The sequence below is a fragment of the Pelophylax lessonae genome (genome assembly GCF_965119305.1).
Source record: "Pelophylax lessonae genome assembly, chromosome: 2".
Classification (NCBI taxonomy): domain Eukaryota; kingdom Metazoa; phylum Chordata; class Amphibia; order Anura; family Ranidae; genus Pelophylax; species Pelophylax lessonae.
Window position 1 is genome coordinate 92,704,980 of NC_138769.1, and position 26,817 is coordinate 92,731,796.

Genomic DNA, 26,817 nt, shown 5'->3' on the forward strand with positions numbered 1-26,817 from the left:
ACGCATATCAAGGACATTTCTTTTGATTATAGCTACCAGATTAGCGCCACATTTGTATTTTTATTATTATTGATCTTTCTGTTCCAAAGATTTGTGTTGGCTGCTTTTCGCATACTGAATTTTTATTATATTTTAGCGCAGCAATTACATGTTTTACAGTCATAAATACATTTTTACTTAAAATAAACAAAAGCTATTTTTCTTTATTTTCATGTGAGTGTGATCAGCTCGAAATAAATCTTAAAAATGTGTATTCATGTTTTTAAAAACAGCCATTCTCATGTATATTTTATAATTTTCTAGGTGCATTGGGTAAGCCTTTTTTTTTTTTTTGTAAATTCTGCTTCCTGCTGAGAAGTGCTGCACAATGTCTGTGCCACAGCTCTTCTCTCTGATAAGACTAAGGCAGCCCAAAGAAAGGTCAGGTTTTTTTTTTTTTTTTTTTGTTCAACCAGCGGATGAACCAGAAAAAAAAAAAATTAAATTAAATAAAAATTGCCTTGATTTCCCCATCCACACACTCGATGTAGAAGGGGCAATCCTTCCCACTGAGGTGTTGCATTCTGACGGCGGGGGCACTTCCTCGCCATCAGAATACACTGATCAGCGTTGCAGGCTATAGCCTGCAGTGCAGATCGAGTGGGGAAAATCTGGCAGGGCGGCTGTACAGATATCAAATCGGTAGATCGATTTCTGTACATCCACAGTGCCCATACATGGACTGATATTCACCCAGTCCTTGCTGAACCGGCCAATTTTCAATCCGTGTATGGATCCATATCCATATAAATTTTCTATGATTTGTCAAAACAAAAAAAAAATTTAGCATCTTGTAATCCGATAGTGCCAACATGGATATAGAAATTAGACCAACCAAGCCTTCGTTGTTACGGAAAAGAAAATTAGTGGCCGGGAATCTTTTCTTTCCAGGTCATAGCTTATGCGCATTTCTTTTTCAATTATATTTCTCGCATGAGTCTCCCATCATCGATTAGAAATATTTGTTTTTCAAAGAATTTCCAACATGGTCTCGCGTTGGCATAATCTGGAGAAGCGTTGAGCTTCAGAATAATGGGGTGGTACGGACTCGATTACCCAAACGTGAAGACCTTGTGTGGACTTGTGGTGGACCTTAAAAAAATGCCTCGGGACGCTATGGAAGTCAGTGCTCTCTTCTATAAATATTTTCGGATTAATAGCATTGTGTATAATCCAAATTAGGCATTTAAGCTTCTCCGTTTATTTGTTTCCGCTCCTGTGTCTATAAGAGTCAGGTCCACGTACTCTTTCGCCACTTTACACTTGACAAAAGAGCGCGCATGCTCAGTGGGAGCCGTGCGCAAGCTCTGAAACGCGTCGCTTAGCTTCCGGTGACGTCACGCAGCGTACGCTGCGTTCCAGCTTGGTCCCTTGGCGCCCAGACGCATCCAGAAGACGGACGATTCCCAGGACAGCGTCGTTCCGCCCTTCAGACCGGCTCTCGGCATCCCTACTTCTTGGGACCCCTGGATTTCCATCAGCCCACCACCGGAGTTTTTATAGCCTGCCTTTTTCCTTTAACATGTGAGTTGCTACTACCATGTGTCTGATATTGTTTAATAAATGCTGCACTTAGAGGCGCTCCGTTTCTCTTTTCTTTACATTGTTCCACAGCACCGACTTCACTGTGTCCTACGGAGCAGCCCTTACTACAGCATCTGGACTTATTTTGATTAACACCATTGGACTTTTCATCGGACTTACACCCCTTTACACCTAGTCCATAGACTGTTTATATTGCAGTCCAACTATATCTGTGTTTCTATTTTATAGCAGCCCCGACTAGCTTATTACTCAGAGCGCTTGTTTTTTTCTTGTATAAAAGTAACCAAATAACCCCCGCTTGATTTGTGAGAAACACAGAAATTACTTTTTAAAACAAAAAGTAGTTGCTTATCCACATACACGGATCAGCCGTAATGACCACTAACAGGTAAAACGTGAACAACACTGAATATTTTGCTTCGATGACACCCAAAAGCAGCTGGGATATATTAGGAAGCAAGTGAACATGTTGCCCCTAAAGTTGATGTGCTGAAAGCAGAAAAGAAATTGGGCAAGTGTAAAGATTTGAGTGACTGACATAGTAATGACTAGAGGACTGGGTCAGAGAAACCTCAAAACTGCAGCTCTTGTGGGATGTCCCAGGTCTGCAGTGGTCAGGATCGACCAAAAGTGGTCCAAGGTAGAAAAACCAGCAAATCAGTGACAAAACTCATTGAAGCATGTAGGGAGCGAAGTCGGGCCCATGTAGTATGAACCAATAGAAGAGCTACTGTAGTTCAAATTGCTGAAAACATTAATGCTGGTTCCGATAAAAAGGTGTCAGAAAACACCGCAATTTGTTGTGTATGGGGTTGCGTAGCCGCGAACCAGTAAGAGTGCCACGTAAACATCAGAGGTGGACAAGAAAGCAATGGAAGAAGGTGGACAGGTCTAAAGAATCACATTTTCTTTAATATCAGATGGCTGGCCGGGTACGTGTGCGTCCCTTACCTGGGGAAAAGTCACCAGGATTCACTATGGGAAGAAGGCAAGCCGGTGGAAGCAGTATGATGCTTTCAGCAATGTTCTGCTTGGAAACTTTGGGTTCTGCCCTTCATGTGTTTACTTAGTTACTTTGGAGTCCATATAAGACTGCCTACATACAGAACCCACAATAGTGCCCCACCCTTTGACATCTCAGTGGACATTTAATCTTCTCTATGACCAACAGAAGTTCCAACAACATACAGCCCATGAGGCCCTCATGTCTGCAAAAAAATATACAATGACAGATGCTTTCCATGTTTCCTAAAACGTAGAGCTGTGCGGTCACCCACAGGAACCACAGGCTGGCCATTAAAGTGGTTGTAAACCCACTTTAAAGACTTACCTATAGGTAAGCCTATATTAAAGCGGAGTCCCACCTAAAAAACAAAAAAAATACATAAAAATACCCCCGGGACAGTCAGGGCTAGTGCATTCCACAATGGATAGCCTCTGAACTGTCCCGGGTTGCACTTACCTGCAAGAAGAAATACTTACCCTGAAAATGTATTCTCCAGCGCTGCCATCTCAGGTGTGGGCAGCTGAAGCCAGCGCGATCCTCTACTGCGTCCTCTTCCGTCCCACGATGCACTGCGCCAGCCCTGCCGTCACTTCCGGGGCTGCAGCGTCATCCCTGCACAGCTTCTGGGCATGCCCAGAAGCTGTTTAGCAAGGTATGACGGCGCCTGCACCGGAACTGACGTCGGGGCCAGTGCAGGTGCATTGATTCCTGGGAGCGATGACGTTCAGCTCCCAGGAATCATTGCAAGCCAGGAAGTGACGACTCGCCGTGGCCGCCGAGGGGAGGAAGAGGAAGTAAGGTAAGTATATTATCTTCTAAACAAGGTAAGTAAAAAAAAAAAAAATTGCGATTATCCATTTGTTTTTCAGGTGACCCCCGGGCATGAAGATGGAACAAACTTTCATTTTCGGGTGGAACTCTGCTTTAAGGCTTACCTATAGGTGCTATAAATATCTCCTAAACATGCACCGTTTAGGAGATATTTACAGTGCATGCAGGCGATGACGTGATCGGCGCATGCGCTCTGAAGGAATGGCCACCCATGCCGTTCCTTCAGAGCCCTGTGCCGTAAATAAGTGATGTAATCGCGCCTCCGACCAATCAGATAGCCGAAGGATGCGATCCAGGAAGCAGGGCGACCGAACAGGTTGGCTGTCCTGTTGCTGAGCGGGCGGCACTGGGGGGGGGCTTCATTTTTAGATAAGTACTTCATAATGAGCTAGTATGCGATGCATAATAGCTCATTGTGCCTTTGTCTTTACAGGTTTTTTTTTTTCCAGAGGGTTTACTTCCTCTTTAAATCTAGTTAGACTCAAAATTATTTGATCTTCTCCCAGCAGTCATTTGATTCATTCACTGCACTGTTTAATACACGGGTATGTAGGTTGGTAGGTAAGCAAGTAAAAGTTAGTGTCTTGAAAACATATTCATACCCCTTAAAATGTTCCACATTTTGTAATGCTACAACTAAAAACGTAAATGTATTTTGAGATTTTATGTGATAGACCAACACAAGGTGACACATAATTGTGAAAAGTGTGGCGTGCATTTGTATTCATCCCCCGAGTCAATACTTTGTAGAACCACCTTTCGCTGCAATTACAGCTGCAAGTCTTTTTGGGTATGTCTCTACCAGCTTTGCACATCTAGAGAGTGACATGTTTGCCCATTCTTCTTTGCAAAATAGCTCAAGCTCTGTCAGATGGGATAGATAGCGTCTGAACAGCAATTTTCCAGTCTCACCACAGATTCTCAACTGGATTTAGGTCTGGACTTTGAATGGGCCATGTTAACATATGAATATGCATTGATCTAAACCATTCCATTGTAGCTCTGGATGTATGTTTAGGGTTGTTGTCCAGCTGGAAAGTAAACCTCCCCCTCAGTCTCAAGTGTTTTGCAGACACTAACAGGTTTTCTTCTAAGATTGCCCTGTATTTGGCTCCATCCATCTTCCCATCAACTCTGACCAGCTGAAGAAAAGCATCCCCACAACAAGATGCTGCCACCACCATTTTTCACAGTTGGAATGATGAGCTCAGGGTGATGTGCAGTGTTCATTTTCTGCCACATATAGCATTTTGCTTTTAGGCCAAAAAGTTCAATTTTGGTCTCATCTGACCAGAGCACCTTCTTCCACGTTTGCTGCATCCTCCACATGGATGCTCGCAAAATGCAAATGGAAAGTCTTATGACTTTCTTTCCACAATGGTTTTCTTCCTGCAACTTTTTCATAAATGCCAGATGTGTGGAGTGCCGGACTAATAGTTGTACTGTGGACAGATTCTCCCACCTGAGCTGTGGATATCTGCAGCTCCTCCAGGGTTACCAAGGGCCTAATGGTTGCTTCTCTACTTAATGTTCTCCTTGCCTGGCCTGTCAGTTTAGGTGGACGGCCATGTCTTGGTAGGTTTGCAGTTGTGCTATACTCTTTTCATTTTTGAATGATGGATTGAACAGTGCTCTGTGAGATGTTCAAAGGAATATATATATATTTTTTTATATCCTAACCCTGCTTTAAACGTTATCCCTAAACCTGTCTGGTGTGTTCCTCGGCCTTCATGATGCCGTTTGTTCACTAAGGTTCTCTAACAAGTCTGAGGGCTTCACAGAAAAGCTATATTTATACTGAGATTAAATTACACACAGGTGGACTTTATTTACTATTTAGGAGAATTAAGGCAATTGGTTACACTCGATTTTAGTTAGCCCCCGTTCACATAGAGGCGACCTGTGAGACGACCTGGTCGCCTCAAAGGTCGCCGCAGGTCGCCTTCCATAGGGAAGCTGCGGACCCGTTCTAATAGGAGCGACACAAGTCGCTCCGACTTACAAAAAGGGTCCGGAGCTTCTTTGGGGCGACCAGGAGGCGACCGCCATAGACTTCAATGTTATGAAGTCCGTGGCGGCCACTCCGAGGTTGCGGCGCGCTGCTCGCACCGCGACCTCGGAGGTCGCCACCCGAAGTCGGATCGCCCCTATGTGAACGGGGCCTAAGGGCTCTTTCACACTGAGGTCCGATCAGATCCGCCTGTCAGTTTTTCGGCGGATCTGATCGGATGCCCCATTCAGCCCTATGGGGCAGCGGATGTCAGCGGTGACATATCCGCTGACACCCGCTGCCATTCGCATCCGATCCGGTCCGTGAAATCCGGACGGATGGAAACCCTATTTTCCATCCGTCCTGGGGATCGGATGAGAGCGGACAGGCGGTCCGCTCTCATCTGATTCCCCATAGAGAGCAGCGGGGGCTGTGACACCTCCCTCTCCGCACTGCAAGCGGAGACGGAGCTGTCATCCGCTGGCTCAGCAGGGATCGCGGATCGATCCCCACTGAGCAGCACGGATCCGCCTACGGAGGCGGACCGTGTGAAAGAGCCCTTAGAGGTATCAGAGTAAAGGGGGCTGAATACAAATGCTTGCCAGACTTTTCAGATATGCATTTGTAAAAAATTGTGAAAACCATTTATCATTTTCCTTCCACTACACAATTATATGCCACTTTTACATAAAATCCCAATAAAATACATTTACGTTTTTGGTTGTAAGTAACATGACAAAATGTGGAAAATTTCAAGGGGTATGAAAACTTTTTCAAAAGGTACTGTATTCTAAAAACCTGCATTTGAATTCGAAACCATCAAAAGCGTACAAATGTGAAAACTGTCAAAAAAAATATTTGTGTCCATGCAGCATAATAAAGGTTATTCCCGAAAGAAAATAAAAATTCTATAAATAAATGCGCAAACAAAAAAAGGCAGTGGGGGGTCTAAATTCCAAAATTTTATCAGAACATTCTTACACAGTTCACGCATCCTAAATGAATTATGAAGCGACAGCCAGAACAAGTCCCATCACCTGCTAAGTGGATGAATTCAGTTAAACCTTTGATGCAATGAAGTCAATAAAAACAAACGAAAGAACAAACCTGACACAGAGCAAATACAAACACTGTTCCACAGGAGCAGCTGTCAAGATGTTCTAGAACATTACATACCAAGAAGATACCCAAACAGAGATAGAGGGGAAAAGTTCAAGTTAAAGAACTTTGCAAACTTTCTAACTTTGTACAAATTGGCAGACAAATCAGCTAAAATCCAGTAACAAACTTCAATCACCACCATCAAAAATGAAGCCACCCAAAGAAAATTCTGGATAGATGCCGGCACATACATCTATACAACTTTTTCCTACATCTCTCGGGCTGTGTGAAATGTAAACCTAAATTTATAGGTCTGTTCATCCAGCCCTGATATTTGCAAAGCACTGTCTACCAGGGGAAGGGACTTAAACTTTCTCTGCTGCAGTTTTACTTTTATCTTACAGGTCTGCTCCCCATCCCCACCTAGGGAAGCACAAAGAGCAATCTGAACACTTATGAGCTCATCTATTTGTCACTTTACTCTCTCCTATCAACATAGGGGTGGAAACTGTGTCACTTAATGTACTCAATTAGTCCTTTTTTTTCCCATCCACTGAGGGACACAGGAATTCAGATACGGATAAGATTCAAAAAAGCATTCTGAGGAGAGGCCATTCAGAAACAAGTTACTAAGCCCAGAGAATCAATCCGAAACACAAGACCAAGAACAGTCAGGAGAAAAGCCTCGTACACACGCAACGATTATCGGCCGACCGATCGGCCGTCTTTTGTCCAGTGTTGTTGTGTTGGTTGAAATGTGCTCTAGACTGCACACGAATTTTCTCGGCCAACAACAACCAACTGCAGAAGTGATGTCATGTGCTGGTTTACTTTCCGTGTGTTTTTTCTTCTCTGAGCATGCCCAGTCTTGCTCATCTGAATTTTGTCTGCCGAAATCTGTACTGACTGAAGAACAATCGGCCGTTCTGGTGACGGCCAACAAAAATTTTATAGCATGCACACCAGATTTTGTTCGGCCGAAAAGTCGGAGTCGGTTGTGGGAAGCATCAGACTAACAAGCCGACAAATCGGCCGATCGGACGTTGGCCGAAAATTCACAGCCAACAATCGTTGCGTGTGTACGAGGCTTTAGGCCCCTTTCACACATACGGTCCGTTTGTCCGTTTTTCATCCATCCGTTGACGGATGAAAAACGGACATCAATGTATCTCTATGTAAAAACAGATGACAACGGATGATCATCCGTTAACATCCGTTTTTATCCGCTTCCGTCAATGTCCGTTTTTTTTTAACGGATGAATGCCCTATTTTTCATTCTTCAAAAAAAACGGATCGGACGAAAAACGGATGACAACACGGATGACAACACGGATGGAAAACTGATACATTTTGACGTGACTGAACTGAAGAACTGAACAGACCGTATGTGTGAAAGGGGCCTTACTCAACATAGAATGAAGCACCATAAACCAATCAAAGGCCTGGAAACCTGAATCACCAAGAGGTGGAACAATACCCATTTCTATAAGTGGGGGTAAACAACTCACAAGGTAAACAAGGAAAGGGAACAAAAAGCCCAAAGGATGAAGAAACAAGAACTTCATACCCTGAGACATTCTCAGACAACAATTTTACAAGGGTGAGACTCAGAGAAGAATCCCAAATTGCCTAGAACTATAACCCTAAACCACAACCTGTTCAGCAGAGGACCCAGGATTCAATCCTACAAAGTCAGTATGACTGAAGCGGTAATGCATAGGAAACAGACCAACTAGAGTAGGCAGAAAAGGAATGTTAGAACAGAACTATAAAACTGGTGAGATTGGTTACAACCCTGATGGAGCCGAGTTTAAACTAGAAGAAGCACTACCTGTCATGAAAAGGGTACCTCTGGGGCAAAGTAAGATGAACCCTGCTGAAAATATGTCCTGCCTAACAATGAATTCAAGAGTTATAGGCGAAAAATGCTAAAGACTCCCCCGCTCCAAAATTCATCTAAAGGCGCTTTTCCACTGCATGGAACCGAACGGTTTGGCTCGCTTTTGTGCTTTTCCACTGCTGGTACCGCATGGTATGGTGTAGGAACGGTTCGGTACGGTACAGCGGCGCTTTTCCACTGCATGGAACCGAACGGTATGGCTCTCAAAAATAGTACCACCTCGATTGTGGTTCCAAGAGGTACCATATCCCACAATCCTTTGCATGCGGTCACTACTAGCCACTGATTGGTCAGAGAATCACACCCACCCCGTTGTTATCCCACCCACTTAACTTTAGTACTACTTTAGTGGAAAAGCAAACCATACCGTACCGTACCGAACCATTCCAACACCGTACCATGCGGTACCAGCAGTGGAAAAGCAAACCGGGCCAAGCAGGGCCGAGTAGAGCCAAGCCGGTACTTGCAGTGGAAAAGTGCCATAAATGAATTCAGAAGAGGGAGCCCCTTTGTCCCTAGAGACAGACACCTTGGTCTGTCACAGAACTAGACCCACAACAACCGGAAAGGAGGTAGCCCGAGAAGAGATAGCAGAAAAGGAGGCACTCCTAATAGCAAGGTTGCAAACATTCTGGGTAGCCTTCCAAAAAGGATCTAAACTGGTGTACATCACCGACAAGTGATGGGACAGGTTCCAATACTAAACCCTGACAAAACCGGAACCAGCTAGATCTTACAAGTGTTAAGCCCACTGACGAAATGTTGCCCACTAGGGTCTCCAAAAACTACTCCCACAAAGGGGATGCCAATAGAGCAGATACAGGTGGAAACACTCTGAGAAGTATCAGGCTTGCTGGAGTGACACGGATGGTTACCATCGCTTTCAGATCAAAAAGCAGCCGAAGCTGGACTCAGAGGACCTGGTAGGTCAGGGAGTCCCACTGAAGGGGGAAATATCACTAAGGGGTACAAGATGCTACTGATGACCACTAAGGAAAAAAAATTGCCCAGAGAGTGACCAATGTCCAGGATGGGACACAGCTCCAGAGGTCAATCAGGAAATAAAGCAAGGGGCTCTAGGCTGAGGAGACCCTCAGATAGTAGGGGAAGGTCTGTTAATCTGTACATTGGCACAGGAGTGGAGCTGCAAAGGGTGCCAGAGACATGGACTCTGCGCACCTGAATAGGCACTAACCACATCGGAATGCCTGAATAGTAGAACATCAAAGGACACATCAAGGTTAGCAGCCTTTCCTAAACTTGAAAAACTGGGGACACACCTTCTTCCTGAAGGTCTTAATGCCGAAAACCCCAAAAATCCCAAGAAACAGTCACAGCCCTGGTTGGATGGGCCTTAAATGTATAAAAAAAATGTCCCCCCCAACATCTGGAAAGTGGGGGAGCGCCTTCACGCTGAGAAGGGCTTGTTGAAGTATTTGGGAGATTTATGCCTCGTACACACGCATCGATTATTGGCCGGGAATTTTCGGCCAACATCCGATCGGCCGATTTTCGGCTTGTTAGTATGATGCTTCCGACAACCGACTCCGACTTTTGGGACGAAAAAAATCTGGTGTGTAGGCTATAAAATTTGTTGGCCGTCAACACAACGGCTGATTTTCCATCAGTCAGTACAGATTTCGGCAGACAAAAATCTGATGAGCAAGACTGGGCATGCTCAGAGAAGAAAAAACACACGGAAAGTAAACCAGAACATGACATCACTTCTGAAGTAGATTTTTGTTGGCCGAGAAAATTCGTGTGCAGTCTAGGCACATTCCAACCAACAAAACACCACTCTGGAAAAAAGTCGGATGATCGGTCGGCCGATAATCGTTGCGTGTGTACAAGGCATTAGAATGCCAGGTCTTCAGGGTGGAAAGAGAACAGAATTTGGAGGTTCTTGACATTGGAGTCAAGCAAAGCAATGCTTCGAGAAATATTCAGGAAGGACTGCTCCTTAGGCCTATTTGGGGAAGTTTCTAGAACCAGTCAGAAAGGCGCCCAAGTGGGACACAATGCCCCAGAGTCATTTCCCGGTTCATCCTGGAATGCCTGATCCAGCAGGGTCAATTTGCAGTAAGATGAGAAGTCAAGACTGAGGACCGTTGCACTGCGAGAAAGCAGAGAGACCTGCAGACACACGGAGAAGAATCTTGACAGAAAAAAAAATGCTGTAAAAAAAGTAAGTTGCGTCTTAAAGTGTTACTGAGAAAAGTCATCCATCCTCCAAGGACACTAGAAGAAAAAAACGGAAGCATGCTGGTGGTAGGAGGGGTCACCCCCTACAAAGAGAGGGATGTTTGTAGTTCTATCCTATGCTAACAATGCTGCTCCTCCATGAGTGAGCAATGTCACCCTCAGACAGGAAGTGTGTACCTGGCAGGATCAACAGATAAATATATACAATAAAAACCCTGAAAGAAAGAAAACTACTACATTCATCATATCGAAGGATTGGTAAGCTGCAAAGTATTTTTCTTGGGTTGAGATAAACTTTCATTAAGGTTTACTGGCCCCTTAAAAATAGAAAAATAAGAAAAAAGCACAAACAAAACTGAATCCAAAATGAGTCCACAGAGGAAACATTTCTCTTGATAGGATGTAAAGCAGATTAGAGTGCACTCCATCCAAGCATTTGATCTATAGGTGGCCAAACCTCAACAGATGTTGGGGTTAGGCCCTCGAGTAATAACTGGCTTAACATAATGCCAACAAAGTATAATGTGTTGTTCTGTAGAGAGAGATGTAGGCTGAGCACAAGAACAGATGTGCATATTATTTCATCTAAGGGTCCCTTGAAGCCATAATCCAGCAGGGGTGACAAACAATAACAGTAATAACAGTGTTTTTCTTACAAATCATACAAACCATCCTCATAGTTGTCCCCGTCATGAACTTTTTTCTGTTTTTATCACTATACGTTTACTAGAATAATAATCTTGGCATATGGCAGATGCTGGAGCATTCCATTGTAGAGGAATCAATATTATACTGTGTACCTTATAGTCAAGGTAAACCCAATCACTAAAATCTCACAAGGTTTATCATTTTACTGTAATTTCTCTTTTAATATTTTAAAATCTGCAACATTAAATAAAATATGTGGTGACCCGGCCATGAAGGTCCTGGTCCAGGTACGACCTGCTACAGGATGACAAATTTCAGTCCCCATCTTCTGTTTGTGCTCCTGCATTGTAAAGCCCCGTACACACGCACAGATTGTCGGCCGAACGATCGGTCGTCTTTTGTCCAGGGCTGTCGGGTCTGTTGAAAACTGCAAAAGACTGCACACGAATTTTGTCGGCCAACAACAGCCGACTGCAGAAGTGATGTCATGTGATGGTTAACTTTCCTTGTCTTTTTTCTTTTCTGAGCATGCCCAGTCTTGCTAATCTGCTGTCTGTCGGCCGAAATCTGTACTGACTGGCGAACAATCGGCCGTTCTGGTGTTGGCCAACAAAAATTTTAAAATGCCTGCACAACAGATTCTGTTCGGCCGAAAATGCGCTGTCGGCTGTCGGAAGCATCATACTAACAAGCCTACAATCGGCCGTCGGCCGAATATTTACGGCCGACAATCGGTACGTGTGTACGAGGCTTTACTCTGTCACACAGGCTTCAATATGGGGACTACAAGTGGTTGCTTCAACACACATTCTACAGGCATGGTCTACGGTTATCAGAATTAGTAAACTTGCCTTAAGTGTCACGTAGCCATCACTGGAGTGTATGTAGGCAGAAAATGGCTGCAAAGGAGCTTAAGGAGATCAGCATCACTAAGACGATCACATGAAAAGGCAGAGGCAAAACTAGAACCTTCAGGGCCCCAGCGCAAGAAACCATGGAGCCCCCCCCCCCCCCATGGATCAGTGGTAGAGGTGGTGGGGGGGGGGGAATAGGATTAGTGGCAGAGGTGGTGGTGAGATCAGTCCACTGATGGTGGAGGGATGGGATCAGTGGCAGCAATGGTGGTGGTGGGATTGGGATGAAATCAGTGGCAGCAATGGAGGTGGTGGGATTTGGATGACATCAGTGGCAGCGGTGGTGGTAGGGATAGGGATGACATCCGGGATGGTGATGGGGATAGGGAAGACATCCGTGGAGGCGATAGGGATGGGGAGGACATCCGTGGAGGCGGTGGGGATAGGGAGGACATCCGTGGAGGCGGTGGGGATAGGGAGGACATCCGTGGAGGCGGTGGGGATAGGGAGGACATCCGTGGAGGCGGTGGGGATAGGGAGGACATCCGTGGAGGCGGTGGGGATAGGGAGGACATCCGTGGAGGCGGTGGGGATAGGGAGGACATCCGTGGAGGCGGTGGGGATAGGGAGGACATCAGTGGAGGCGGTGGGGATAGGGAGGACATCAGTGGCAGTGGTGGGGATGACATCAGTGGAGGTGGCATGGATAGGAATCACATCAGTGGAGGTGGCGGTGGTTGGGATAGGGATGACATCATTCCACTGCCACTGATGTTATCCCTATCCCCCACATCACCACTGCCTGATGGTAGGGGGGGTGGGATCAGTCACAGGCAGTGGTGGTAATGGGGGGGATGGGATGGTGACACTGGCACGCACCTGCTCTCAGTGTCATTCGATTCCCCCCGCCTTCTGGCTCAGTGTGTCTCTTCCTCTCTGCTCCCTTCACCTGCCTCCAGTAAAGCCTCTACTGACATGGAACATGTGAGCTCCTCCCCCTTCATTCTATTGGCTGTCAGTTCATCAGCTGACGTAGTACTCCAATCTTCTCTGCCTTCTGACATCATGGCATGCATCTGACTGCAGCAAAAGGCAGCGGGCACTCGGCACCTCCCCTCACACGGGTGACCCTTCCTGGGTGGATGACCCCCCCCCCCCCGCCACAGTTGCAGAACAGGCAGGGGCTCCACACGATGGCGGAACTCCAGGGCCTGGTCTCAGTATAAAATACAGCTGTTCTGTGACGCCAACAGGTTTGTTATAGAACCTTAGTGAATAAACAGTATTATGAAGGCCAAGGAACACACCAGACAGGTCAGGGATAATGTTGTGGAGAAGTTTAAAGTAGGGTTAAGTTATAAAAAAAAAATATCTCAAGCTTTGAACATCTTACGGAGCATTGTTCAATCCATTATCCGAAAATGGAAAGAGTATGGCACAACTACAAACCTACCAAGACATGGCCGTCCACCTAAACTGACAGGTTGGGCAAGTAGAGCATTCATCAAAGAAGCAGCCAAGAGGCCCATGGTAACTCTGGAGGAGCTGCAGAGATCCACAGCTCAGGTGGAAGAATATGTCCACAAGGCAACTATTAGTCGTGCTCTCCACAAATCTGGCCTTTATGGAAGAGTGGCAAGAAGAAAGCCAATGTTGAAAGAAAGCCAAAAGATGTCCCGTTTGCAGTTTACAAGAAGCCATGTGGGGGACACAGCAAACGAGGAAGAAGATGCTCTGGATGCTTTTGGCAGAAAACTAACACTGCACATCACCCTGAACACACCTTGCCCACGTGAAACATGGTGGTGGCAGTGTCATGTTGTGGGGATGCTTTTCTTCAGCTGGTCAGAAATGATGGGAAGATGGATGGAGCCAAATACAGTGCAATCTTAGAAGAAAACCTGTTAGTGTATGCAAAAGACTTGAGACTGGGGCGGAGTTTCACCTTCCAGCAGGACAATGACCCTAAACATACAGCCAGAGCTACAATGGAAAGGTGTAGATCAGGCATGTCCAACCTACGGCCCGGAACCGCAGGCAATGCGGCCCACTGCCCCCTGACAATTTATTTTTTATTTTTTGCTGGGGAGGAAGGAAGTCGAGTCGGGGGCACAGCCACAGCGGCTTCCAACTAACTGTAAGCAGAGGCTGCCTCGGAGGGGATAATCCACTAGTGGTGTTAAATAAGTGCAGGTGGGGGGGGGGGGGGCAGCAGCGCGGGAAGGGCGTGGCAGCGTTTTATTACTTATATACCTTATCTATAGTATATATTTTATATGCGGCCCGAGAAAATTTCTCTACACTCAATGGGGCCCAAAGAAGCCAAAAGGTTGGACACCCATGGTGTAGATCAAAGCATATTTACATGTTAGAATGGCCCAGTCAAAGTCCAGACGTAAATCCAATTAGGAATCTATGGCAAGAGAAATTTCTGTTCACAGATTCTCTCCATCCAATCTGACAGAGCTTGAGCAAAAAATGGAACTCTAGATGTGCAAAGCTGGTAGAGACATCCCCAAAAAGACTTGCAGCTGTAATTGCAGCAAAAGGTGGTTCTACAAAGTATTGACTCGGGGGATGAATACAAATGCACGCCACATTTTTCAGATATTTATTTGTAAAAGATTTTGAAAACCATTTATCATTTTCCTTCCACTTCACATTCATGTGCCACTTTGTGTTGGTCTATCACATAAAATCCCAATAAAAAACATTTATGTTTTTGGTTGTAACATGACAAAATGTGGAAAAATTTAGGGGTATGAAAAACCTTTTCAAGGCACGGTTTATACCATGCCTGGCTGATGCCCCCGGAAGCTGGAAATCAATGACTTAGACACCACTACTCCAGTGATCTCTACTTGTGCTGAACAGATGGCCTGATGAATTATGAGTACAGGAAGTTGGCCACTCAGCATAGGTGCCATTCAGAGAATTTTTGCATTCTCTGAATGAACGCAAAGCATTCTCTGATTGGATGAGGCAGGGAGCATGATATCACCACCCCGCCTTTCCATTTAATCCAATCAGAGAATGCTCTGCTTTTCTTCAGAAAATGCAAATCATTCTCTGTATGGCGCCCATGGCAAGCGGCTAAACTCCTTTGCTCATAATTCAGAAGAGCAGCTGCTCCATATAGGGCCCTAGCTGGGGTAGCTGTGTCTATTTCATGTGATTTTCAGCTGCATTGGCCAGGTATGGTATATACACTGTACATAGTTACATTGGTCCAAGTTGGACCAATGTAACTATGTATAACCTGTCAATGTCTGGAATTATTGTTTTATTTGAACACTTGACTGGACCTGATTGAAGACAGTAACTACAATCTGTCGGGTTCCCTTTATATGGCATTATCAGCCAAATAGAAATTCCCTATTTGCTTGTGACATAGCAACAATGGGAAATATATACTAGAAGCAGTAAATATGCAGAAAATATGCATTTTATTTCCACCAGCTAGTAAACTATTACTGCATCATGACTATGCAGATAATATGGAGCAGGCATGCAAATATTAATGTCTTACAGCCCATGTTTTCAGTACAGGTAACTTCTTCCTATACACAGGTATGGCTAATCACCACTATGGCCTCTAGTCTCTCTGCAGCTGATCGTTCATTGTTCTACACTGGATCTATGTGTTGAGGTGGCCTTCATGGTAGTGGCTGAGCTTTGCTTTATCATGTCAGAGTCTCCAGCAACAAGAACAGTGAGCAGCACCATAGTGACATCCCCAAATCTCACATCACATTTCCTAAGACCAGCAGTTTGAGGCAGCAGTGCAGCACATCTCACATTGCAGATATACAGCAAAGAGGCTGAAGACACAGGCATGCCTATCAGGAGAAATTCACATCATAAAGGTATATCTTTCTGGGTACTGTTTGAGCATAATTAAAGTTTCCAAATGCTCCTTATAATTCTACATTTTTTTTTTTTAGTTCAGTCCTATTTTAAGCCACATCCAATTTTAGAACATCGTCAAAAGGCTTTCCTGTAACACTTGAGACCTGTAACACTAGCGAGTCACATTACAACGGGGAGGGAAAATGGCTAATTGGGCCCAATTTGGACATTTTCACTTAGGGGTGTAATCACTTTTGTTGCCAGTGGTTCAGACATGAATGGATGTGTGTTCAGTTATTTTGAGGGGACAGTAAATTTACACTGTTATACAAGTTGTACACTCACTACTTTACATTGTAGCAAAGTGTCATTTCTTCAGTGTTGTCACATGAAAAGATATAATAAAATATTTATAAAAATGTGAGGGGTGTACTCACTTTTGTGAGATAAATAAATATATATATATATATATATATATATATATATATATATATATATATATATATATATATATATATATATATAGATATAGATATAGATATAGATATAGATAGAGAGAATGGCCGAGCGCGGCTCTGCCCACGACACAGGCACGGCATCCATTCACAACGATCTGTGAATGAATGAACTACGTCTAGCATATTCCACTGAGGCAGATGTCTTGTAGTTCCCAATCAACTGTAAGAGCACTCTCGTTGTTTATTGATCTTCCTGATCTCCAGTAACTGTCTGCCCGTATAGGAGGTTCAAGCACACAGCTATACTGAGATTCTGCAGGAGCCTAACAATGCATCCGCTCCAGGAAAGGATAAAAACATTTTCTAACCCATAAAAATATGTGCATTTTTTTTTTTTTTTTATAAAGTGAACATAACCTTTTAAATGAACGACCAGCCTAAATGTTCAGCCACCATTATAAATTGCCCATAAAAATGCTAGCCCACATGGCTATAGGTTTCAGAATTAATAATGCACTATCCCTCGGCTCTGCTTTCAGGCCCTCAGGCAGCCATAATATTAATCTGGGATCCCCTACATGAAATTCCAAACTCCACCCCTGGTAGATTATTGATCTTGTCAAGTCATGCATTCTGTGTTCAATGCTTATTTTGTGGTTAATCAGTTCCTCAAATAACTATTGTATGATTAGGTCATCTCCAGTACATTCCTTCCTCTTTTGCACATTGCCACAATGTGAGTTTTACTACACCAGCCCCTTTAATGCTCCGACAGCTTGAATACAAATACTCACCTTGGATAATCAGGGGGCTAGGTAAACTGAAAGACACCTCCTACCCTTGACTTACCATACACGAGTCACTAAACATGTATGTGCAGTAGACTGATTTTACAGAACATTGAGCACATCACAGGTAGTAAAAGCCGCAATCAGACTGACTCTCCCTTCAGACTGGAATTGCAGTTTTAGGGCCCTTTCACATGGGTATCAGCAGGGCGGATGACAGGTCCCTGTCTACTCAGTTTAGGAGTGGACACAGACAGACCCAGCTCCGCTCTATGGCCGGCTGGGAGTAAACGGACCCCGCTGTCTGTTTACCTGCTGGTGTCTCCGGTCTGGTCGGCCCAAACGAAAGAGGATTCAGTACTCCTATTTCTTTTACCTGGACTTGATTGTAGGTGGTGTAAACAAACACAAGTCCGTTTACACCAGCTGGTCTATCGGAATGCATGGACCATCAGATCAGGTCCGCCGGAAAAACTGACAGGCGGACCTGATTGGATCACCCGTGTGAAAGGGCCCTAAGGGAAATTGCATAACTAAATAGGTGAATGAGTACCTGGAGAAAGAAATTGCAACTCTGACTGTCAATGTATACTTGCTCCATCACAATGAAGCTAAACTTTTGCAGCTTCATTATCAGTAATGGCAGTGCCCCAGATATGTAGACCAGGAATCACAGAAGGGCATTATCTATTAGACGCTTGACATTTTGCATTACCAGCTAGTTATTCACACAGATCTGTTTTTAATGCTGTTAGTAGCCTGATAATTGCATGCCAATTTCGTGATTAATTTTAAAAAAGCACAGGTCTGCAAGAATGTTATTATTGGAGGACTTGTTTACACCCTGCTCATGTCTGTAACCCCTGAAATGACATCAACTCACATTCAGAATTTCGTCTTTGCAGAAGGCCAGGGCTTCCGGCTGTTTATGAGGAGGGAATGCAGCTTCGAAGGCGGCCCTGGCAGCACTGGCTGCCGGTGAGTAGGTGTCACACTGTGCTATGAGCCAGAAGCCCATCAAACTCTTCAAGTGAGGGGCCAAGTTTTTCTTCACTTTCAGGATCAGCTGCTCAAAGGCTTGCTGAGTGGCCTCCCGCACTCTGCGGTCAAGATCCTGCAGTGGGATAGAAGAAAAACATCCGGAGTCAATGTTGGTTTGCAATAAAAAGGTTCAGAGGAGACATATTGAGATAAACTAAAAGCTTACTCCAGCCAAACTAAAAATGGTTTAAACACACATCGGAATTGTTCTGCCAAAAGAGCTGCAATCTCTTGCAATCCATCCACTCTGCTTTATGATTTTATAGTATGAAAAGGGGATAACACTTTTTTAGGGCCTCAAACACTGCAGTCTTTATCATCTCCTGCCTTGTCTATGGTCCAGTAGTGAACACCACCATACAGGTTATGCCTGCTGCAAGTCATCCCATTAACTAAGTATCTCCCACCAGCACACATCAGCTTACAGAGCAGAAACGTTCAATGCAAACCGGATTTCATAGTTTAGCTCATGAGCGGCAATTCAGATTTCTAATAATTACCCCAATTTATTTTTGGACTTTGGAAAAACATATTGACAATACTTTTTTTTTTTTTTCATAGAGAATGTATTTCCACTGTCCTCTCAAGCAAAACCTGTTTTAGAAGAAGATCAGATGCTGTAAAGCAAGGGTCTCCAAACAAATGGCCAGTTTACTGTCCTTCAAACTTTAGGGGGGGGGGCGAATGGTCACCAGTGGGAGAAAAAAAATGTCATGGTGTCAGCAGGAGCATTAGTGCCCCACCGGTGGTGCCAGTGGGAGCATTAGTGCCCCCACCGGTGGTGCCAGTGGGAGCATTAGTGCCCCCACCGGTGGTGCCAGCGGGAGCATTAGTGCCCCCACCGGTGGTGCCAACGGGAGCATTAGTGCCCCCACCGGTGGTGCCAGTGGGAGCATTAGTGCCCCACCAGTGGTGCCAGCGGGAGCATTAGTGCCCCCACCGGTGGTGCCAGTGGGAGGAACAATACCCCACTGTTTCTGAAGGTTGCAGGGGGAATAGTGCCCCAAGGGCTGGATAAAAGCAAGCAAAGGGCTGCATCCAGCCCTCGGAGACCAACGTTGTAAAGGACAGAGTAGGCAAATGCCACCCTTCTTTATAGTCCCTTCATTTAAACATTTCAGTGTGCTTTGGGAGACTTAACCATGTTCTGTCCTAACATGTTTCCACCCCCCCCCCCCCTCACTCCTGACTGCCATGGAGGCTCTAGGTTTGGCCACACATGCAACAATAGTATTATATCATTTCTTTTAGATTTACCAACACAAATCCTTTTTCTTCCCATTTTCTGTTTTAGCCTATTGTCCAACCAATGAATGCTCAGAGGAAAGGGTTACTTTCTTTTCTGTATCCCCATTAGGTCCATGTCAGACAGGCACTTGCTAAGGAGGGAGGGACAGCCTGCTTGTCTAGCTAGCAAGGAAGAAACCTTCCCGTTTGACAGAAGTTGATCGAACGATCGAACCGTCTGAATTTCGATCCATCTAAGATGAGCTTTAGAGAAATTTCCCTTCACTTCCTACCCTGGCAGTACCTGTCACAAAGGAGCTTATTCAAATGCTTATAGTAAATCAACATTTTTTTATTGTTTTTGCAGACAAGTGGAAGATTTTCACTTTCACAATTCAAACTATTCTTATTCAAAGAACTAATCTACCTCCTCTACCCTTTACCTTCGCAAAGGTTCAGTAGTACTTTATGGGGAAACTGGAGCACTCATAATCTGGTGCAGCTCTGCATAGCAGCCAATCAGCTTCTAACTTCAGCTTGTTCAATTAAGCTTTGACAATAAAACCTGGAAGTGGATTCTGGTTTCTTTGCAGCGTTGCACCAGATTTTGCAGGCTCCAATTCTAGTAAATCTCTACCACGAGTCCCTGCCCATTACAACCTCATCTATGACAAAACGCTGTGGGCGGATCTTAAGAGTAACGTCATCGTGCCCACCTGAGAAGTATGTGGTGCAATTTTAATGTTTGCATTTTTTTTCATTCTTGTTCATATTAAAAGTATATATATATATATATATATATATATATATATATATATATATATATATATATATATATATATATACATACATACACACACACACACACATATATATATACATATACACACACATATAAAATATTGCCTTGCCCATTTACACTGTGTATAGTGCCTCTCTTCTGCTTTCATGAACCATGTTATGGCATGTCCACTGAGATACTTATGAATCTGCGGATATCGCAGCAGAGGCAACTCATTATCACCTATATGATGACCCATTGTTATAAGAGCATATGACCTCAGATGATTAAGGGTCACATCCATTCTTTAAGAGGCTTGCAATCTATGGTGGACAACAAAAATCAATCTATTGAAATAATAATAAAGGGATAGCACAGCAAATATACAGCTTTACCTGAAGTCAGATAGTGTGGGGACACCCTAATAATTTACAATTGATTATTATAGATTAAACGTCAGCTTGGGGTACTGTGTTCGATTGTAAGCTTCTAGATCAACAACCAGAAAATACAGGGATCACCTCTCCTTACTGCACACTACTGCTGCAGCATGTGTATGTGATAGAGCTGCACGATTAATCGTTTAAAAAAAAAAAAAAAAAAAAACACGAGATCTTGTTTCAACCCCCATCACAATCTTAATCTGGTATTTCCAAGATTCATGGAACAGTGCAGAGCAGTTCCATGCTCACAGCTGTCAAAGAAAAATAACAGCCGGCAAAGTTTATCACAACATTGCTCAACGCCGAGAGATAAAGAGAAACGTATAATTTCAGTCTTTTAGATCAAAGGGATGAACTTCGGTCTGTAAATGAGGTCAGTTTAACCACCTAGAGACTAAAGCCTCATACAAACGCAACGATTGTTGGCCGTGAATTTTCCGCCACCGTCCGATCGGCCGATTTTCAGGTTGTTAGTATGATGCTTCCGACAACCGACTCCGACTTTTCGGCCGAATAAAATCTGGTGTGCAGGCTATAAAATTTTTGTTGGCCGTCACCACAACGGCCGATTGTTCCTCAGTCAGTACAGATTTCGGCAGACAAAAATCTGATGAGCAAGACTGGGCATGCTCAGAGAAGAAAAAACACACAGAAAGTTAATCATCACATGACATCACTTCTGAAGTTGGTTTTTGTTGGCCAACAAAAGTCCAGTGCAAGTCTAGAGCACATTTCAACCAACAAACAACACTGGACAAAAGACGGCCGATTGTTCGGCCGATAATCGTTGCGTGTGTACGAGGCATAAGCCTTTTTCTGACATTTGTTGCTTACAAGTTAAAAATCTGTATTTTTTTTTTAGAAAATTACTTCTTAGAACCCCAAACATTCTATATATTTTTAATAGCAGGGACCCTAGAGAATAAAATGGCAGTCGTTGCAATATTTCAGGTCATACTGTATTTACATAATGGTTGTTCAAACGCAATTTGCAAAAAAACAAAACTAAACAGTAATGCTAGCCCAATTTTTTTGTATAATGTGAGAGATGTTACACCGAGAATTGTGAGAGAATCGCGACCTTTATTTTAGGCAAAAAAAAAAACAAATAGTTATTCTCAATTTTATCCAGAACCGTGCAGCTCTAGTATGTGAGAGAGGATCCCTGACTAATGCCAACCCACTACCCTAACAGGTAGCAACATTGGAAGCAGAAGTGCTTTTTCCTGCCACCATACAAATGACACTTTACGTACCAGAGATATTTTGCAGTAGTTTCTGGGCCAATATGGTAGGACACCCCGGACGGCCTCTATCTCTCTCTCTTTACACATTGCTCCGAACTCTTGCATTGCCTGTATAATAAAAAATACACCAATTCAAATTATAAAGTAACGACATAACCCTAAGAAGTTTGCTGAGAACTAAAAATATTCTACCTCAAAGTTACTAATAATTTTATTAGCAGTCCTACTTGCTAGCCAAGTATAAAGAAAAGACCACTTGAAGCAATACTCTAATATGACAGAATGGCTGCACAGTGTACAGGGTTCATGCAACATATGAATAACTCTGCACTGAACAAGAGGCACTTGTTAAAGTACCATTAAAGCCAAAATGTATTTTTGTTTTTTTTTATTTAAATAGCAAACATGTTATACTTACCTGTGCCGTTAATTTTGCACAGAGCAGCCTGGATCCTCCTCTTCTCGGGTCCCCTGCCCGTGCTCCTGGCCTCTCCCTCCTGTCAAGTGCCCCAAAAGCATTGCTATGGGGGCACCCAAGCAGGAGCGCTCCCAGGCCACTTTTCTGTGTGTCCATTCAGACACGGAGTCGTGCCCCATCCCCTCTCTCTCCTCATTGGCTCACTGGAGGTGACTGACAGCAGTGGGAGTCGCTGTCTCAGCCAATGAGGAGGCAGAGTCCCCGGAGAGCCAATGCACTCAGGCACATCGGAGGATCAAGAGGGAGCTCAGGTAAGTATTAGGGCTGGGTTCACACATGTCTGACGTGTGAATTGTATTTCTGTTTTGAGTGTGATTAAAAAAGCATTTATTCAGTGGTTCAGGTACATTTTTGATGTGGTTCTTATGCAAATTTGGTAGGCCCAGGACTGTTTTTTTTTTTTTGTCACAGCTGCATTTTCAGTGCCAGTCAATACATAGTAGATAAAGGGTGTAAACTCCTGTAGTAAGAGAGATATCCGTGCTGAACTCCCGGAACGGAGATATCCGTGCTGAACTCCCGGAACGGACATATCCGTGCTGAAATCCTGGAACGGACATATCCGTGCTGAAATCCTGGAACGGACATATCCGTGCTGAAATCCTGGAACGGACATATCCGTGCTGAAATCCTGGAACGGACATATCCGTGCTGAACTCCTGGAACGGACATATCCGTGCTGAACTCCTGGAATGGACATATCCGTGCTGAAATCCTGGAACGGACATATCCGTGCTGAACTCCTGGAACGGACATATCCGTGCTGAACTCCTGGAACGGACATATCCGTGCTGAAATCCTGGAACGGACATATCCGTGCTGAAATCCTGGAACGGACATATCCGTGCTGAAATCCTGGAATGGACATATCCGTGCTGAAATCCTGGAACGGACATATCCGTGCTGAAATCCTGGAACGGACATATCCGTGCTGAAATCCTGGAACGGACATATCCGTGCTGAAATCCTGGAACGGACATATCCGTGCTGAAATCCTGGAACGGACATATCCGTGCTGAAATCCTGGAACGGACATATCCGTGCTGAACTCCTGGAACGGACATATCCGTGCTGAAATCCTGAACTGAATGCTGAACACATGTGCAGTTCAGAAGCCTTCCCATAGAATTCAATCAGCCTGGAATTGGCACCTGAACTATACCGCAGTGCTCAGATAATCGCACTGCAGATGTACCGCATATATGTGAACAGCTTCAATGGAAAACAATGGTATTTCACATGGTATGCGAATCAGATGCGGTTCAAAACACATCCAATTTGCATATAGGTGAATAGAGACTTGGAGGGGGGGGGGGGGCTGCACACAGAAGGATTTTTACCTTCAAGGTTCAAAAAAAAAAAAAAGAAAAAAAGCCCTTCAGCCTTTACAACCACTTTAAAAGAATGTCAATTAGGACAGCCATTTTAGCTGTCGACAAGACTGATCGATTAAAGCTGGCTATACATTATACAAATTTTTCTTTAGATTTACCAAAACCATATAATATGAGGTCAAACCTAAATACTTTGAAATTGTAGGCAATCAGGCAGGCCCTTGAACTACTTAGTTAAAAGGTAAATTAAAAAAAAAAAAATTGTATAAACGATAGCCAGCTTTACACTCACATACAGAAAATGAAAAAGATGAACTTCTGTAAGCAGAGACATTTATTGTAGACTTATACTTCAAGCTGATCTTGATGCTTAGAGCTGAATTAATAATTGAAATACAAATAGAAGAAATGCACCACTGAAACACATCATAAAAGTAATGAACAGTTCTTGCGCTCATGCCCAAAAGATCGAGAAAGTTCAGAGGTGTTCCATCAAAGGAAGGTAATGAAATCAGTTCAGCACCACCTTGTAGCTCTCTTTGGTCAGCAGGCGCTGGAAGCTGGAAAAACAGTCACAATAAGGGAAAAGACAATAGAATAGTGCGCTCTTTTCTTCTATTGGGTTTTTACCACAGCACAGCAAAGTCAGTGACCTCACTCTATGCTGCAGTTAAACAATATATTGTACCTTGGTCCTGGACGCTCCCCAGCCTGCCCTCACTGCACAATGAAAATGCAGCAGCACACACAGACATCATTATTCCGGTGTCAAACATTGCTGAACACTACTGTATACCGCAAAGCAATCAAACACTGAAGCCTGGTACACACAATGAGAATATCAGACAAATGATCGACCGTTTTTTTACATGCTAGTCTCATATCAAAAATTAAAAGGTTACTAAACTTCAGGAAATTCCCGTCCGACAGAATACAACTTCAGAAGTGATGGATTGTGTTGTATTGTATGGTCATTTCTGAGTCTTGCTCATTGTATGGTCTTGCTCTTCCGTTTTTTTTCTTTGGGACAAATACTTATTGATTAAACAAAAACCATACAATCAGGGGGAAATTTTTCAGGTTTGTCCCTTCGGATAATTTCGGATTAACTGTCGTGATCGGCTCTCAAAAGCTGTTGACTAATAAGATTGTCGTACGATCGCTTTGAAAGCTGTGTTTTTCGGCCAATTTACTGATCGCAGCCCATTCACGCCAGCAGGGAACACTACCGCAAAGACGTGTCTAGAACCTTCAGGGCTCCAGTGCAAAAAAAATATAATGGTCCCTCTGACCCGAGCCTGGGGCCCTTTACAGAGTTCTCCCTTACAACAGAGTCCGCAGGGTTCCACTTTTTGACGTAAAGGGGAACCTCTGCTGACCCTGACGTAAAGGAGAACCCCTGCTGACCCTGACGTAAAGGGGAACCCCTGCTGACCCTGACGTAAAGGCGAAACCCCTGCTGACCCTGACGTAAAGGCGAAACCCCTGCTGACCCTGACGTAAAGGCGAAACCCCTGCTGACCCTGACGTAAAGGCGAAACCCCTGCTGACCCTGACGTAAAGGGGAACCCCTGCTGACCCTGACGTAAAGGGGAACCCCTGCTGACCCTGACGTAAAGGGGAACCCCTGCTGACCCTGACTTAAAGGGGGACCCCTGCTGACCCTGACTTAAAGGGGAACCCCTGCTGACCCTGACGTAAAGGGGAACCCCTGCTGACCCCGACGTAAAGGGGAACCCCTGCTGACCCCGACGTAAAGGGGAACCCCTGCTGACCCCGACGTAAAGGAGAACCCCTGCTGACCCCGACGTAAAGGGGAACCCCTGCTGACCCCGACGTAAAGGAGAACCCCTGCTGACCCCGACGTAAAGGGGAACCCCTGCTGACCGCGACGTAAAGGGGAACCCCTGCTGACCCCGACGTAAAGGGGAACCCCTGCTGACCCCGACATAAAGGGGAACCCTGATGTAAGAGTTTCTCAGGCCTTCAGAGCCCCCCCTTACATCAGATCTTGCAGGGTTCCTCTTTACCTCAGAGTCCACAAAGTTTCCCCTTGCACTGTAAGGGTGACCTCTGCTTACTCTGATTTAATGCTGGGAACTCTGAAGTAAGGGGGAGGGACCCCTTTATATCAGGATTTCCCCTTTACAAAAAAGAGTCTGCAGAGTGAATACACTGAGGTCAAGGGTTCACTGATGTAAGAGGGGAGTATCCTTACACCATCAGTGACCCCCCCCACAGAGTGACTGAGTGTCCCACAGACTGTGTGTGGTCTGAAGCTGCCACACACTGACTTCCTGTAAATCTTTTGGTCCTCCTCTCTCCCTGCGCCCGCTCCTTGAAGTCGTTCTCAAATTCACTTGACCAGCGGTCCGAGCTGAGCACAGCAGATTACTAAATCGGCCGCCTCCAGAGCGGTGCATGTACAGTACTGGAGCCAGCAAATTAGAAATCAGGCGGGGGGGGGGGGGGACAGCGATCCACTGGTCAGGTGGAATTGAAAGCAATGGCGAGGAATGGGGTGGGGGGGTTATAGGAGGCCTGGGGTCCCCCCAAGTGGCAGAATACCATCCCCAAGTTGCACAAAATGCAGCATTTGCAACCCTGGTAGTTCTGCCACTGCACTATCGCTTGTGTGTGAATACAGCACACCTTAAAGTTCCCTTTTCATTGCTGTGTGATCTCTATTGAAATGTCATAAACTGTAATTTCAAGTTTTATTGGGAACAGCACTGTGCAATGTTGTGGCGGTTCTCCATGCTGCACTAAAAAAAAAAAAAAAAAAAAAAAAAAAAAAAAAAAAAAAAGAAGAGGAGCTCTGGCGATCTCGGCGATACCTCACATGCGTGGTTTGAACAGCGATTTCATTTGCGGCTCGACTTGCGTATACGTTTTTTTTGTGCGCGAGCTAACGGTGACGGGGGCGGCTAAATTTTTTATTTTTTTTTTTTTTCCTATTTATTTTTTCTTTTTTTTTAACTTTATTACAGGTTTTTTTTAAAAAAAAAAAAAAATCTGATCACTTTTATTGCTGTCACAAGCAATGTAAACATCC

At 44.5% G+C, this 26,817-nt stretch overlaps 1 protein-coding gene across 1 annotated transcript in view; it reads right to left on the reverse strand.

The window, feature by feature from the left end:
* LTN1 (listerin E3 ubiquitin protein ligase 1) overlaps nucleotides 1–26,817 on the reverse strand; it is a 197,260-nt gene that overhangs the window by 162,505 nt on the left and 7,938 nt on the right. The window contains exons 3-4 of the mRNA XM_082246619.1: nucleotides 21,960–22,058; nucleotides 18,095–18,325 (exon numbers count right to left, since the gene is read on the reverse strand). Coding sequence (XP_082102745.1) covers nucleotides 18,095–18,325; nucleotides 21,960–22,058 — 330 coding nt within the window. The remainder of the gene's footprint in view (nucleotides 1–18,094; nucleotides 18,326–21,959; nucleotides 22,059–26,817) is intronic.